The sequence below is a fragment of the Erithacus rubecula genome, assembly GCF_903797595.1.
Source record: "Erithacus rubecula genome assembly, chromosome: 2".
In the NCBI taxonomy this organism is placed as follows: domain Eukaryota; kingdom Metazoa; phylum Chordata; class Aves; order Passeriformes; family Muscicapidae; genus Erithacus; species Erithacus rubecula.
The window spans coordinates 89,720,851-89,738,133 of NC_136685.1; the positions used below are offsets into that span (position 1 = coordinate 89,720,851).

Sequence of the window (17,283 nt, forward strand, 5' to 3'; positions counted from 1 at the left end):
TTTTACACGGATGTAATTGTTTACAGAAGTAACTACTGAAGATGGAAGAGTGGGCATCTTTGTCCTTAAGATTCTTAGTTCATATTTCAAACCATTTCATTACAGTATTAATACTAGAAGGTAGTTTCATTTTGGCAAATGAAATTATCTTTTATGGTAGATTACTTCACTCATCTCCTTCAAAAGTTCAGACTTGGTTTAAAATAAAGGCACAAAACTCTCATTAATCTTTTTCAATTCCCTGAATAGAATGACATATCTGTTTACTTACTGTGAGACTTGGAAAGCAAGGAGTTACACTTTCATGGTTGTATTTTTTGGGGGGAATCTACATTTATATTTAATATACTAAGACATGTACCCGGACTGATGCCCTTTAAAGCTAATGAGAAATATCTGATTTGCTGGCAAAATCTCTCACTAAGCAGAATAAAAATTCTGTGCCTTTTACTCTTTACAGGAACATGGAAAATGAAATTATATGTATTAACAGAATGTAGTATCTTTCATATACTGCTGACAGTACCCAGCAGCAAACCCAAATTGTGTAGCTCTGGGCATAAGGGACCACAGAAATCTTTTATCACATGAGATCACAGAATTCAAAAGTTGGTAAACTGTTCATGCAATAACATGCAATCCTTATGAACCCCTTCAAATATGCAGTAAGAGCTGTCTTCAGACTATTAAGACTTGTTGCCCTCTACTGCTCCAAATGCACACTGTTTCCAGAACTTTGGTTCCACCAGTCAATAAAGCTCTAATTCCTAATCTGTAGGCATGCATGGGCAGTTGGCATTATATATCATATGATCATCTTATCATATGTGCCACTACTACATCAGCTTAATTTGTTCTGTCCTTATGCTATTCACCCTGTCAAGTATTTCACATGATTTTTATTCCCTTTGTCACCTCAACAGGTTTTGTCTTCTCTTGCTTTAGTTTCCATTTTTCTTTCTTAAGCTCACATGAACACATTCATCAACTATTTATGGATTAGTTTATATGACTCAATCATATGGACATAATTTACATAGTAAAGTAGGAGACCTGTCTTCTCAGACAACAAATATCATAAGCAGAGAAAGCAAGAGCTTCCAAAGGTGCCAAACTGCCTTATTTACCCTTTTGCTCTGAATTGCATCTTTTCATTGTTTACCTCAGGAAAATTTAGGAGAATCATAGAATAGAAGATCTTGAGTTGGAAGGGATCATTGAAGCACAACTCCTGACTCTGCACAGTCACACCATGTGCCTGAGAGTGGTGTCCAAACACTTCCTGAACTCAGTCAAGTACAGGCTGTGACCACTTCCCTAGGGAGCCTGTTCCTGTGTCCAACCATCCTTTGAGAGAAGAACTTCTTCTAATACCCTACCAAAACCTCCCCTGCCACAGCTTCAGGCCATTCCCTCAGGTCCTGTCACTGGTCACCACACAGAAGAGATCAGTGCCTGACCCCCTCTTCCCCTCATGGGGAGGTGTAGCCTGTGATGAGATCTTCCCACAGACTGAGGGTTTTCATCCTGGAACCAAAGCATGCCAGAGGAGCACACCATAGCCCTCCTTATGATGGGAATGATTTGACAAGAACTAGCTCAGCTGATACAGCTGATAAACTGCAAGAGCCTTTTTTTTTTTTTAATTGCTGTTTTATCTCCAGCAACTTCAACATATAATGATGTCCAGTGATTACTGTGTACTTTTGCCTGTACTTATTGTGAATAAACACTGGGCTGGTCTATAACTTCATTATATATAAAAGAGATGGACTTGAAGTCACTTGTGTAAGAAATAGAAAATAAAAGAATTGGACTTCCTGCTAGGTAACTTGCAAAATCTTCTTTTCCAGCTAGTGTAAGCCAGGCACTTTTTAAAGGGCTTTAGTAAGGGCTCTCCAAACTGGAGTTGTAGAATGACCCACAACACTGAAATGTAGCCACAGCAGAGAATGTCCTGGTGACTGAGATGTCCTGCTGAATGCAACACACAGTGCTGCAGACAGGTTCTGGGGTGTTCAAAGCCAGTAATGTAACAGGAAGCTTTCCTTTAAAGTAGAATTTTCTGCTATCTTAGAACTTGTCCAACTCACGGTGAATTTTCTCAAGCACTAGAAAAAGCACCTTTTTTTGTTTGGGAGATATCCTTCTGAACAAAAATTACACTCTGTAGATTGCTATCAGACAATATAACTTTGCAAGTCCTAAATCTACACCACAGGAACCCAGTAGCTGCCATTGGGGCAGGTTCAGGTGACTGTAACCAATGTCTCTGCAAATCTCAGAGAGTTCAAAGGCTCCCCACAGCTAAAGGGAAAGCCTAACTGGTATCTCCTTTATTATATCTAGAAGGTTTCGTTTTATTTCTGAATAAAATCCATGAGATTCTGCTCTCAGTTCAATGGCACACACTGACCTCAGTTCAGAGGTCTTCACACTGATTGCAAGATTCAAGTAACTGATTGTAACATTCAAGTTATTGAAAGCAAGTTCTAATTCAGAAACTTCATCAATTGATTCTATCTGCAGATATTCTGTCAGTAAATAGTCTGATGCTATACTTACCAAGATCACTGGAACAAACATCTTTTATTAATGCATATTTAACAGGTTCTAAAATATTCATAGTTATGTATATTATTGTTATCTGGCATGGGCAGGTTAGACTTTAAAAAATGCATGGAACCAGTTACTAGTGTCACAATCATGTAAACAGAAGAATTTGAACATTCTTTACTGCATTTTTTTCTTTCATTAAAAATACCTCAAACCTACCAATCTGTATATTATGACATTCTGTTGTCAGATACAACATATCTTTTATGGAAGCATTTGCTAATTTTCTCTTAATATCCTTAATATTCCAATATCCTCCTATTTTACCAAATATTTATAATAAATGAAATATAATACACAGATATACTGTGAAATCATCTGCTTGTATTATTGGAACTCTACAGACTTGCTGTCAAGTGTACATGTACACAGACACACATGCATATATTTTATGCCTACAGATATGCTTTGGTGACATTAAAAAGACATATATTTACTGAATAAAATTCACTAAGAACATGCAGACACACACATCTAGTTCAACAGAGTAAGAGATATGGGAAGCTTCCATTATTAAATTGTGCTTTACAAAGTCAAGGTCTGGTGGGCCAGGAATTAAGTGTACTTCTGTAACAAGCTGTCAGTATAGGCAGTTTCACAAGAAACATGTTGAAACCTTGACAAAAATACTGCTTAGACCCAATGACAATCATTCAGTCTTAAGCAATTGAGCTGAATATCCTTTCACATATGGCAGCTCTCCACAATGACACCAGAGTTCTCTGTCACCACTGAAAGTACAGTGTTTGTTTTTTTAAATGAAAAGGGTTATTGGCAAATGTTGCATCTCCTGTGTAGGTTTTCCACCCTACTCCTCAAAAGAGAATGTTAAAATTGTACACCTAGTACTTTGCACAAAAATAATTTTTATATCAGTAACAAGTTATGCCTTTTAAATGTATTTCTGTCTTCCTTGTATGTATAAAGAAACACTATATGAACTATCAGACCAGAGCTAAATAATTATTATAATTTGAATGAAATAGTCATAAAAGACTTGTTGTAATTTAACTATGAATGCAGACAAGTTCAATAATATCATAACCATTTTTTTAGCAAACAATGTAATTAAATAACTGAATCTCAACAAGAATTACTATGAGTAGATAACACAGCTCTGGTATCTAAAGACCAAGTCCAGAACTTACATTTACTTGTAGGTGGGTGTGTTTATAGAAGTTTTAATACCTTTGGAGCTTAAATGAATTTATCAGATAAATTTCTGTTGTGAATCATTTGCTCAGCTTCAAAGAAAAAATGTTTTACAATTGTGGGAAAAAACATTTTTTGCTTAATGCTTTCTCAACAGAGACAGCTGCCCATTTAGAGAATCAAGTTGAGTCGCCAGCACTGAATATTTGTTAAACCAATGTTAGTTATCCTGCTACCTTGTACAAGAAAACTAACAGCTCAGTTTTTTAGGGGGAAAAAACCCCTGGAAATTGTGTATTTTCTATTTATATTACAAACAACAAGCTCAAATTTTGTCATATGTTTTCACTTACATATTGAATCAGATGCAAAATCCTATCCTGCCAACTAACTGGTCATACCTATACACTGACAGCTGGCTTCTAAATCAAGGGACTGTTGAAAAAACTGTGGGGAGTGAGTCTGGAGAACACAGAACTATTAACAATGCGAGTGATGGGATTGACAATGACAAACCCAATTTCAGACCAGTAGGTCACCACCTTGAATTAACAAAGATCACTGGGAATGAAAAGTTCTGTGGTAGCTTCAGTATTCTCAACACAGAGATATGACAACTGTCATATACTATTAACTTCAACTAATTTTCTCTGATAAGACTGAAATCAGAATCAAGTCCCTGAATATAAAGGAACACCAGTTACAAAACTGTACTTACCAATGTATCTTAAACTAAGCACATATTGCTGGAAGGATATTATACACAGAAATAAGATACAGCTTCACAAAATACGTATGTAAATATCCATATTTTTCAATTAACATGTGAGGTAACAGATACTTGATCCTTTAGGGGTTTTTACTTCAAGTTAATACTAGGGAAGGAAAAACATTACTGCTCTATAACTGAGAAAGCCAGGTAACTAAAGAAATTAAGTACAATGGCAGCTGGACTGTTTGCATTTTCTGGTAAAGGGAGCTAAATAAGATGTGATTGCTTACTGTCCTCTGCTGTAGTCATTGAAGTCCAGTTGCTATAAGCATTGCCATAACCATTGGAAGCAACCACTCTCATCTCATACTCAGTGTAGGGCTGCAGGTCTCCCACCCTGTGCTGTAGGGACGCAGTAGGGCTGGGCAGCAAACTGCAAACAAAAACAGCACGAGTTACTTCAGAACACATCCCAGCACGTCAAGAAAGACTAAAACACCCATCTCAAAGCAAGACCAGCCCCCCTAAAGGGGAGCCACGTTCAAGGGAAGGGGCTCCAGCTGCCCAGCAGCGGATGGTGGTCTGGCCCTGCGTACTCCAGAATGTCACCAGCCGAGCGCCTCCGCCGCATCTGGAGCCGGTAGCTGGGCGTGCCCGGGGCGTTGTTGCGAACTGGTGTGGACCAGACAACCTGAAGACTGGTCGGAGTGGCAGATGAAAGCCTTGGAGGCATCACGCCATCTGGAGCTGTTGAAAAACACGGATGAATTAGAGCAGAGAAAACCATGGAGAACATATGCCGCGTGGAAACAAAATGCTCCATATACTGGAAAAACTGTTCCTCAGGATCAACAGTAATGTTAACATGGTCCATTTACTTTAACATTTTCACTACTGAACAATGCTAATTCTTAATTTTCTTCTTTCCAATACGTGAATATCATCTTGCTAAAAGCAAACCTCCGAACACCAAAAGTAATTCAGAAGCAACATATTTTCTACCACCTGTTCAAATATTATCTCCTTCTCCCTATGCCCAGCTCTGCCACCCTGAGAAGTTAAGAAAATGCTGCACAGAAATGTTACCCAGCATGAGTAAAACTGATCAGACTTTTTTGTCATTCAGATACCTTCTCATCCTTAAAAACTAATAATAACTTAAAAAGAAAACAGAAGAAATTTTAAGTCAAGAAAATCTATAAGCAAAAATCAAAATAGATTCACTGAAGTCTCTCTCTCGAGCCCACTGTTTTGTTAAGGAAATTAATTTTTATGAAGTCCAAGGAACTGCAGATCAAAATGCGTCAGTAATGACCTTTAACTGCTGCAAATTTCACTGCATGCAGTAAAAAGAACTATGACAATTTACACCTGTGAGTTTATGGCTTTGTTTTTTCTTTAACAAGAAATCAATCTGTTAAATAAACTTTCTGTATTTAAACACCTGTAACTTATATATATATCACATCTGTAGTCATATCTCTGTAGCTCTTTTCTAGAGTTAAAATGCTGGAAAGTTACTGCCTTTGTCATTTAAACTCTTGTATAATAGTTTTGCTTTTCATGGTCCAGTAGTTACCATTTGCTTTTTTCCTTTGGTCTTTCCAACAGAAATTCTTTTTCATTGGTGTTATTTTCTTCTTCTATTGTAGAAAAAAAACAGTCTCACAGATCTCTAACTTAAAGTGTAGTTGTACACCTCAGGGCTTAAGTTGTAAGTTTTAAGATGAGCTAACAGTAATTTACAGTAAGCTTTATGATTTTCATTTACCACCTGTATATGATGTGGTTACTAAGTGGGAAGAAACATACTTTGTGGTAGACTGCCTGAGTAATTCCCTGAGACAGGTAAAAGATTCATCAACTCGGGAAAAAAAATACGTCACATATAACAGTTTTTGTTTATATTGATAAGTACATTAACAGATATGTGAACTAGCATCTGATATTTTTACTCTGATTATATTTATATGTGGGGCACTTCAGCATTTTTCATATCCCGACCCAAACTGTATTACAGGGAAAAGCACAAAACATGGCCTACTACAACCTAAGAAACCTGTTCCCTTTACATTAATTTCAAGATCTGTCAGTTCTCATATGGAATTTATACTAAGAGCTGGCTTCTGGGGTACTGGAGATATCAGGTACTTCTGATAGTTGGCCCCTAGCCATACAGCCCTCCTGTTCCTTTTTCAGTACAAGATGAAGTAGAACAGAACCTCCAGCTTCCCTATTCCCTTCTGCTTCTCTCTGTCAGTGAGAAATGTAATATGGAGGGGCTTGAGTCAGCCTGACTGCATTTGGATGTTCCTTCCTGCTGCTGTTATCTACATCTAGGAAAAAGGCCCCAGTAAAGTAAACCCAAATAAAACTAAAATATCCTCCTCTTTTCAAATCCAAAAGTCTCTGAGAGTAGCATCATTCATGGTCTACAAATCCCACGACAACACCTTCAAGGCCAATAAAGAGTTTGTGAGCACCTCACTTCAGAGGGAAGAAGGTGGCTGGCTTAACTTAAACAGCCCCAATATCCCTGCAGCTGAGCCATCAAAAACAAACATTTGCCAACCAAACATCTCTGCACATGACATTCACATTCATAGTAAAATGGAGAACACATTTATTCACCTTACAAAACATTGGTCTGTTAAGCAGCAACATAAGCAGAGTTGGATTTTAGTTGTACAATAACAAGTTTTAAAAATGGATGTAAAGTGCATTACACACAGATAATCATGTATTATTTTGGTATCCTTTATAAGATGATTCCTGATGTTGAAGGCAAACTGAGAGCATGAGAAATATGACATAATTAAAGTAAAATTTTTTAGTTCATGGTTTTTAAGTGTTTTTCTAAGATGACACCAACAGAGTCAATATCCTTTCAAAGCAGGTACTACCTCATTTGAAACCAAACTGCCTGCGGATTAAAATGCACCAGTTTTTAAAGAAGACACAGAAATTCTACACAGCCAAAAAACCTACATCTGAGTCCAATTAGCTGACCTAGTAATTTGGCCAGTAAGTCAAAGTTCACTTTAATGAGGGGACAGTGTGAGGCAACTCACTGAGGAGGCAAAAGTGTTAAATTTATTTGCAGTTTTGTCAGGACACATCACTTCACCTTTGTCTTTCGTTTACCAATCTGTTAAATGGAGATAATAATACTTATCCTTCTTTGTAAAGCTCTCTGAGATCTACAAAGTAAAAGCTCAGATTAAGCTTTATGTATGTATAGAGGTGGTTATTATAGCAATACAGGAATGTTCATCAAAAAACAAAGATGTAGCTGTCTAAATGTCAATAACAATTCCAGTGTGGATGTTATTTTAATGGCGTAGGTAATCTCAGCTAAATGTTCAAATCTCTTCTACCAACAAAAGCACAGCACAGGGAAGAGTGCAAAATTTGGACAGAACTTTACTGTGAAAGTCGCCTGACCCATAGAACAAGCCAAGCCCACTACTTTCAAACCAACATGTCTCACTATACAGCATTTTATTTATCTGAAAGGCTTCCTGTAGCTCGCAGAGAATTTCCTTGGAGATGAATTAGTGAGTGTTCTCCAAAGGAATGGGGCAGGGGGGCAGGAGGGTACAGCAAATAAATTGTCAAGTCTCTGCTGAGTCATAATGAGAAAGGTGCTCTATTAAACTAATCACGATTTGCTCATTAAAACGACAGAGACTTACCCCCCAAAATGGTAATTCTAATTTGCACACAAAACATCCTCTGACTATTCCAGGAATTCCTCATCACCAAGGTCTTCAGTGTAACATTTCCCCCAGCTTAACCCTTTTTATCCAATCCATATCCCCAAGAGACTCCTTACTACCCAAGTAATAACTGGCAACAAGCAATAATTCTACTGTGAATTTCTCAACAGAAGAGCCATGTATCTATCAGCTTGATATATCGTCTTTAAGATGCAGTGTTGCTCAAAAATCTCCCCTCGAGCTTTAATATGACCCTCAGGGGGCGAGCACTCCACTTGCAACCTACTGAATCAACATCTAGCCCAGTAAATCCTCACTTAGCAGGGCAGAAAGTCATGCTTTGTATATCAAGAGACTACAAAGGCAGAATAAAATATTTAATCAGATGTCAATTCTAATCAAAAAATTAATAAACAGTTCCACAAAACAATAAAAGCTGAAGACTGTTTCAAGATGACAATGATGTATTGTATTCCAAATACACAGGTACATGTGGATGGATTGAAGAGAGATCTGATCCCTCTTCAGCCAGTAGTGTGCTAAGCAGCCTTTGAAGTCTTTCAACTTTTTGCCTCAATTTCTTTATCTTAAGTAATGTGTGCAAAAAATAGTCAGATTTGTAAGTATTTGTTTATTTTAGGGCAGCAAGCATTGTGTGAAATGATTCTGCTTAAATGCTTATTCCATGTTGAAAGTTTTTGGTTTTGGTTGTTTTTTTTTTTTTTTTTTTTTTTGAGAGCTATCCATTAAATTTATCATAAGGATTTATCTGAAATGCAAATTTTCTGAAAGCAGACTACTTTGAGGAGAACTAATAAAAGGTGAACTACTATACTATTAGGACAATAAATTATTATTTAGCTTTAAAAGTGTCTCCACTATTATTATTTCATAAGAAGAAGAAAAGCCAGCACAGCTTGATTACATATCTATAAAATTGGTGCAAACTCACACCAACTTTGAAGTGAAGTGTCACCACTTTTAACAGTGATCAGATACACTTACCTCAATGTATCCATAATACCACCAGACAGGCAGCTAGAAGAGTTTGGAGCTATGAATATGCAACTCTGCAAGGTGCCACATCTGCATATATAAAATGTTTAGCATTTGTATCTTATCAACATATATTTCATACACATTGATGCAAATGATAACTGCAGGGATTTAACTGCAGGGGAGGAGGAAAATAGGCTCTCCAGCATTTGTACCAAAACAGCAAGGAAAAGTTCCACTCAGGCTGCCTTTAGACAAGTGTCTTGCTCTGTCATGACTACTCTTCCTCTTTTCCAAGCTCAATTCACAAACTCAATTTCTTTATCTCATTGCAGTGCTTGTTTAGGTACTCCTGATTCATTTTCTATTTTAGGTGCCCACACTGAGATCATCTTATTATGGCACTTTATATAGCAATATGTTCTGCACGTTGACATTTGTTTCTTGTTTTCTAGGTATGCCTCTTATCTAGTGGTTTGCTCAGTCCAAATAATTCCAGTCATTGCACTCCCTATAGTTCTCAACTTGGGCATGTGTTTTAGTTTCATTTCAGAGAAAGACAGGCCATGATGCTGGGCCATATGTCATCACTAGAACAGCATGCTAGTTACAAACCTTTATCTCTTGGCAAAGCAGAAAATTGGTTTTATTTGCTTTTTATCTTCACAGGTTCATTGAAGTTTACTTTGGTTTGTTTTTTAACTATTTCCCCACTACTTTTCCTTCTCAGCATATAGCAAATATAAGAGCTGCTCTTGATTTTTCCATTTAATATATATGTGCGACCATATTATTTCTCCTACTCTAAATGACTAGAGAATGCACAAAATATTTTTGGATTTTCTTTCTAATTTTATAATTTCACTGTTTTCAGTTACAGACATAGCTCCATCTAGCAATACCTATACCAAGGACAACACACCCTTATTCAATGCACATCCTTGCACTTTGGAACACACAATGGGAAAGGTTCATAGTGGCCCTTTTGCTTTCCCCTCTCTGGTACATTTATCTTGGGGAAAAAGGAAGCTGTGTTTTGGCAAAAAGCAAATTGAGAGATATAAAGGAGTAGCTTAATGCCTTTGTAAACTTACACTAAGTCCAAACTTGTTCACACCTCATGTTAGTGAAATTTTCTTTTCAGAAGTACAATATAAACAGGGTACAGAAATATCTCGTTTTCTCTTCATGATCTATCCTGCCCTATACCTCTACTCTCTGCTGTAATAGTAATTTCATTTGAAAAGAAACAGTTTTGTAAATCTATTCAATATTATCATTAATCTTTAATGTTACTTGTATGGCACAACAACATTCAGAAAATTAAATATAAGATACTTGAAAAAAAATCTAAACTTTATCTATATCTGAATGGAGTGTGTAAGCTCTAACTGCAGATATTTTTGCACTTTCACTATTTAGTATTCCTAGCTGCAGAGCATAATTTTAGTAGGGCACTAAAAATCAACTTGGGCTTTACTCCATGACCTGCAGATCCAAAGTTTAAGACAACTGTCTTTTGAAATTCCAAAGCAGGCTTATTGTTATTATTGTTCCAGAAAAACAAAATAAAACAAGACAAAAAAACCCCAACAGCAACAACAACAAATCAGACCTTCCCCTCCTTTTAATGAACTTTTCTTCATGTACAACCTCAACACCTGCAACCTGGGCATGGGTCTCAAGTGGAAATATGTGTAAGAGATGATTCTTTCCTAAATGTTACATTTCCCTGAGGTCAACACTGTAAAAATATCTTATAAATTTGTCACCTCACCTTTCCATAAGAAGTAACCTGCCTTCCTTCCTCATGTTAGGTGAAAGCTTGTCCATCTTACTCAGCAAGAACTTTACTAAACTCTAAAAACTACAAAAGAATGCCAATAAGCAATTAGCTGAATGATTAATGATTTTAATACCTGTAGTAAGGACATTGGCTAGAATTTATAACTGCCCAGTAAAACTAATTATTCATCAGACTGTTCAAAAGGATGGTAAGCCAATAACTGCCATATAACAAAATTAATTTTTTTTAAATACTATGAAGAAAAACCATAAGGAATGGTATTATAAAATCAGGCAGAAACTGCAATTAAAAACACATCTCTTGCTGGTTAATTGTGACTCTGGCTACTGGAAAATGAAATATCTCTGTGAAAAAGCTTTAAGAATCTATCAGATCTGCCTGTTTTAACTTAGGGAGACAGATGTGGCATGAACAGTGGGAATATGATCCTGTCTATCTTCATACAACAACTTCAGCTTCCTGCATGAAGCAGCTTTAGAGATTAAGTTCAGGACAATTTTTTAATTATTTATTATTATTATTATCATACTTTTTTGTAGTTGGTTTTTAAGCTTGTAGCTTCTTGTTTGAAAATAAACAGAAACTGTTAGTTTGAAATTAACAGTTATTAGACAATTCTAGAATTCCAGAGGCTCCCCAAAAGCAACAACAACAAAAAAATCTGATTTTATCACTCATGGTTGGGAAAAGCCTAGGGAAGAAAGCTTAAACCTATGTAGTTAAATGAACAGTAAGGACAGACACATTAGAATGTTCAACTTCACAGAAGTTTTGTGAAGACAGAGAATGTTTTTCTGGAAACAGAACACAGTAATGGGATTAAACTTCTGCAAAAAAGTTTTCAAATCTCCATCAGACTAAACAAATGCTTACTGAAAAGGAGATAACTTAAAATTTTGAGGAAACAAAATTGATGGCAACAGCTGATTTTCCAATTAACTCTTTTTCAGCCTAATAATTCTCTGAAGAGGATTCTAATGTTATAGAAGAAGAGTGAGACATATAAAAAGGAAAGGTACAAAGGTGGTGATGTTACAAGAAGCATATGCATCATTCCAAAGCATAATCTGTTAAAGATTAATTTTTAATATTGATCTATTCTATGACTGAAGGAAAAAGTATAACACCAGACAATCAAAACCAGAAAGGACCATTCTACTTGGACAAGGGGACATGGCTTCTGCAAATCATTATTAGCTATACAAGTTGGCAAGAAATGGAACAGACTGCTCAGGGAAGAGGTGGAGTCACCATCCCTGGAGGTATTTAAAAGACATGCAGATGTGGTGTTTAGGGACATGGATTAGTGGTGGACCTAGCCAAATTGAAATAATGGTTGGTCTTGATGACCTTAGAGATCTTTTCCAACCTAAATGATTCTATGGTTCCATACCTCCATCCAACATGACAAAACAAATTAAGAAAATACAGCAACCTCAGCTGAATGGTAAAGAAAACAGGATACTGGAAAATGTGTGAACGTTCTCACTAAATAAAAAGTCTCATAAATAAGAAGTCTCTTCTTACTGCACTCCTGCAGTATGGATGTGCTGATGGAGTGTTAAATAACAGGCCACCCTGTTAGGCTAGTAGAAATCCCAGTGTTGCCAGTTGATGTGCATTTTGACAGAAGCCTCAGTTTATACATCCCTGTATGTACAGAGTGGAGAACAATGCAGGACTGCAAATAAATTAACTCTGCAATAAGATTACCTGTAGTTATTTTTAATCCATAAATTTTTCTGTGGTACATAATGGATGGTGTAAAATACTACCATTTCTGATGGAAACCAAGCTTGAGAGTGCCTATAAATAGAAAATGGATGTGACAAGATGACAGATTAGCTGGTGTTAGGGAGCCACTACACACAGTGGGTGGTGCAGTCTTATTATATCTTGAATTTCCTACAGGTATCTGTGAGATCCAGGTCACTGGACTACCTTTTGGCCACGAAAAAAATGCAGCCAGAACAGATTTCCTCCCTCTCAAATTCTTTCCTCATTTGAAGAAAGAGGAGGAAAAGAGCTTCTCCAAAGTTTCTGCTTCTAGTAATCAAGGCAACACAGAGTTGGCTTTTTGTTCATAACTACTACTTAATTCTTTACGATATATAGGGTAATCACAAAGAGACTTTGACTCATTGTCAAGATGAGTCAAAAACTCTAACTTTACAGACTGGGAGTCTCATCTGTGCTTTCAAGGAATGTTGTTCACCTCAAGACAGTAGAAATCATGCCAGTAGAATACCGAGTGAATAATTCTTTGAAAATTAACTTCTTAAGGTTCCATCAAGTGTCTTGTAAAATTTTGCTCCCTGGAAGACTGTTTCAGTGGCAAACACATTCTCACAAATGCAACATAAAAAAAACCCAAAAACAACAACTAACAAAAAACAACAAAACAAAACAAAACAAAAAATACCCCAAACCCTAATAACCTCCCCAACAATATTTTTGCTCCATTCTTCATGCTATTAAAAAGCCTATTAACTTTTCCTGTTCATCTGAGTTGGAAAAGGCTGAAAACAAAAATATCAAAGCAACAATATCTATTAAGTAGAAACTCTGGTTTGTGTGTCATCTTAACCTGCTTCTCAATTCACTCTATGGCATTCAAATCATATAGACTTTGAAGCAGCTTATATTCTCTGGTTTTCTTCTGCAAAGTATGTCAGATTCAGAAAAAAATACCAAAAATGACCGTATATTTTATTAAAAGCCTATTTTTATTCTCTCTCTCTCTTTTTAACAAAAGTCTAATTTAGTTGCTGTTCCCTTAGGTACGAGGTACACAGTTCATAATTCATTTGATATAAAATGTCAGTTTAGATTTTTGCACTTCTTTGATAAATGAGAAAAAACACGTACATTTCAATTTCCTTCTACGAGGTTTCACTAAAAGAAGCCTCTCTCCCATTGTGCTGCTCAAAGACCTTTGCTTTAAATTAAACATCAAGATCCAGAAACTGTAGGGAATGATATTTCCAAGACATACAGTACAAATACATGAGACTGGGAAAAAGGCAATGATTTTTCCTACCAGTAAAGTGATGTCTCCCAAAGAGCATCTTTGATCCTTGAATTAGTTCTCAGTTATAATTTAATATATCAAAACTGTCAGCAGCTTTCCTTACATTAAAACATGAAGTGATATAGTCAGCTCCACAAAAAGCAACATACAACATTCAGGGGCTTTCTCCCCCCCACCCCCAACATGTGCTTGTGACTCTGAAGTCCATCAATATTAATAAGGAAATTCTTTGTACATCAAAGGGGACAGCAAAAAAATTAATTTTATTGTATCTGTCATCATCAGCAGTATGGAATGTTTTTTCCTATATAACCAAATCCTGCCGTTGATCAACGTGTAAAACTCTCGGGGTGCAATTTGTACAATAGAATAGAGAAGAATCAAAAAATTAGTTCTGGAAATAAAACTGATATAATTAGGAAAAACAACAACAAAACACTGTGTATTACTCTCTTATGTAACACATAAGGCCAAGGCTGACAAATCTGAACCATCACATTTACAGAGTAAACAAGAATTCTTATCACTCCTCCAAATGCCAACTGCAATGCTATGGCTGTCACTTCATGTTACAGTACAGTCCAACAGCTGCAGTATCAATAAATGAAGCTGTATTAGAAAATAGCAATAGGATCACATTCTGATGCTCATGCTGAGCATCAGCACTGATGAACAAAATACATCCAGAGCCATCAACACCCAGAACTCAGCACCTTCTCCTCTTGCCCTCTGTGCTGCTGCCATGCACACTCCCTCACCCCAGCCTGGGAAGTGTCATCAGCCCCATGTTACAACAGCACCTGCTCTCTTTTCCCCCAAAAAAAGAGACTTCCCCCTACACCCAACAGCAGAGTTTCAACAGGATAGATGGACAGTATTCTGCATTCCCTGGTTAAGAACCCAAAAATTAGTACACTGCCCAGCAACTGGGAGACAAGATAAATGATCAAGATCTTTTTTCAGCCAGCATTCTAACAGAGAAGAGCTATGAAAGGTAAGACCTCCACTGCACCTAACTGTGACAAAAATCCCTGACTGTTTTCAACCCATCACTGTTCCCCACTAAAAATAGCATTTCAATTGACAGAAATATGATCTAGGTGTTACATACTCGAGCAAAATATTTAATATTTAGGGTGAATAAAAAGCAATTCAGGCCAGACTCTTCCCACACAGAAATAATCTGTTCAAAATGTACAGCTGAGTTGTCTGATGAATAGGGGAAAAGGATTACAACCTTTTACAGCCAAGCTATCCACACAGGAATGTTCATACAGCATTATTAAGTAGCTACCCATCACTTAGAACCCTGTTCTATACACTTCTAACAAATAAACTATTTATATGAATTATCTCTGGGCTTCATTTCCTTAGATAATACTGAAGAATACATAAATGTACTGGAATTGGTGGTAGTGTGTCAATATACAACAATGAATTATCTGCTCACAGATATTTTTACTGAGGAGACCTTGACTATTGCCACCTTGTTCAAAAATCAGGTAGCCTAATTGATTAAAAGTCATTGTAACACCATCATGGTTTTTTCAAACCTGAATCAGGCTGAATGTGTTCTGCCTTCTGTGCCACAAGACATTCCAGAGCATTTACACCCAAATACATGCACCATTCATCACAGGACGAAATAAACTAAATACCTTGGCAATACTTACTCTTTAAAATACAGATTTTCTTCAATCTTTTGACAAAAAGTAAAGAGCCAGAGGAAACTTCCTCTCCTTTGTTCATTTTTCAAACACAGGGCTAAATCCTCAACACAGAAAATTTACAGCTGATTAATTCAGATTACAACCATCAGTTGAGTATTTTGGACAGCAGTATCAATTTCTTATGAATAACCCTATCAAAAAGGCTACTTAGTATGTAACAGCACTCACAACTACAATGTTAAGAAAAATAGAGAAAAGAGAAGTATTTTTTTCTTTATATAATGCCATCTATTCAACTTCTTGTCTTCATATATGCATTATTTGAAATTTTTCAATAATCTAAATTTGGCCAACCTGAATGCATGCATTTTCTCTGTACACACTGGCTGCATTAAACTATGGGGACACCTTTCACAGAGAAGCAATCCCCCAGCCTAAGCCAAGAGACAAGCAACAAGGCTGACAAACTGTGACATGTATATTATACTTTTCAACATAAGAAGGAATATAAAATTTTATTTTACCTTCTGTTGCTAACACATGCGTCTCACTCTGTAAAATGGGAATAGCAATCCTCAGTCACCTGAGAAGCCTACTGGAAATCTGAATTAGCAGATACAGTTGTAAAAATTATAAAAGTAAATAGGTCAGTATACAATCAGAAAGGATTAATATAATTCAATACTGGACATATCTCCCTGCAACATGAAATACATTAAATTCTCTTTCTCATTTTACTCAGCTGGAATAATCTAAGAGCATAGCATTTCTTTGTCAGAGGAATAAGCATGATCTGCATAGAGATCCAAAGATAAAAAAGACAGAAAGCAATCATGTTTACATGAACATGCATATACTGATATTTCATGTACATTTTTGTGTGTAGGCATATATATGCAGACACAAAAATAACATTCAGAAAGAAAAGAACAGTGAGCAAAAAGCTGTCAAATGCCAGGAATCAACCATTAAGAGCTATAAGACTCATATAGTTGCCTTTGTTGAAAGAAAGAGGGTAGCACACATCAACACTGCATTATAGGAACACCAGAGAAGTGGTGACTAGTCACTAATTCTCACTCAACTTCCATTTTCTCTCCCTTTCTGCCTTTGTAAAGAAGCTTATTTTTTCTCAGGTACTCAGGCAACTAACCTAAAGTTAACAACATAGATGCAACAGAATGAGGAGTGCTACATTAATAAAAATTAGGGAAAGGTCAAACTTAAAACATTACCAGAACAAATTATTGGCTGTATGAAGGAAAACTACTTATTTTCTGCAAAATGTGTTAAGAATTCAGATATAAAGTTTCAGATATTTTTAATTAAATTTCAGATCCTTTTCCAAACTACAGCGAAAACTCCCAAAATGGAGTTACTAAGAGTGATTTTTAACTGTATACAGAATTAGCAAAAAAAAAAGCAAAGTCCCTTTAATGCCATGAGGTTTAAGAAAAATAATCTCTGATTTTTTCCCTAGCTAAAGAGGAAAAGAACAGTGATTTGATTTCCTGTGCATTTATGTAATTAATTAGCAAGTTAACAAAAAATCCTTATTTTTCCCCCTCATGAAGCTTTTT

The 17,283-nt window shown here is 36.3% G+C and overlaps 1 protein-coding gene across 3 annotated transcripts in view; it reads right to left on the reverse strand.

The window, feature by feature from the left end:
* The window catches only part of USH2A (usherin), a 363,259-nt gene that overhangs the window by 127,599 nt on the left and 218,377 nt on the right, over nt 1-17,283 (reverse strand). For all 3 annotated transcript variants that reach the window (XM_079297512.1, XM_079297514.1, XM_079297513.1), the window contains 2 exons: nt 5,077-5,227; nt 4,771-4,913 (listed from right to left, as the gene is read on the reverse strand). In XM_079297512.1, coding sequence (XP_079153638.1) covers nt 4,771-4,913; nt 5,077-5,227 — 294 coding nt within the window. The remainder of the gene's footprint in view (nt 1-4,770; nt 4,914-5,076; nt 5,228-17,283) is intronic.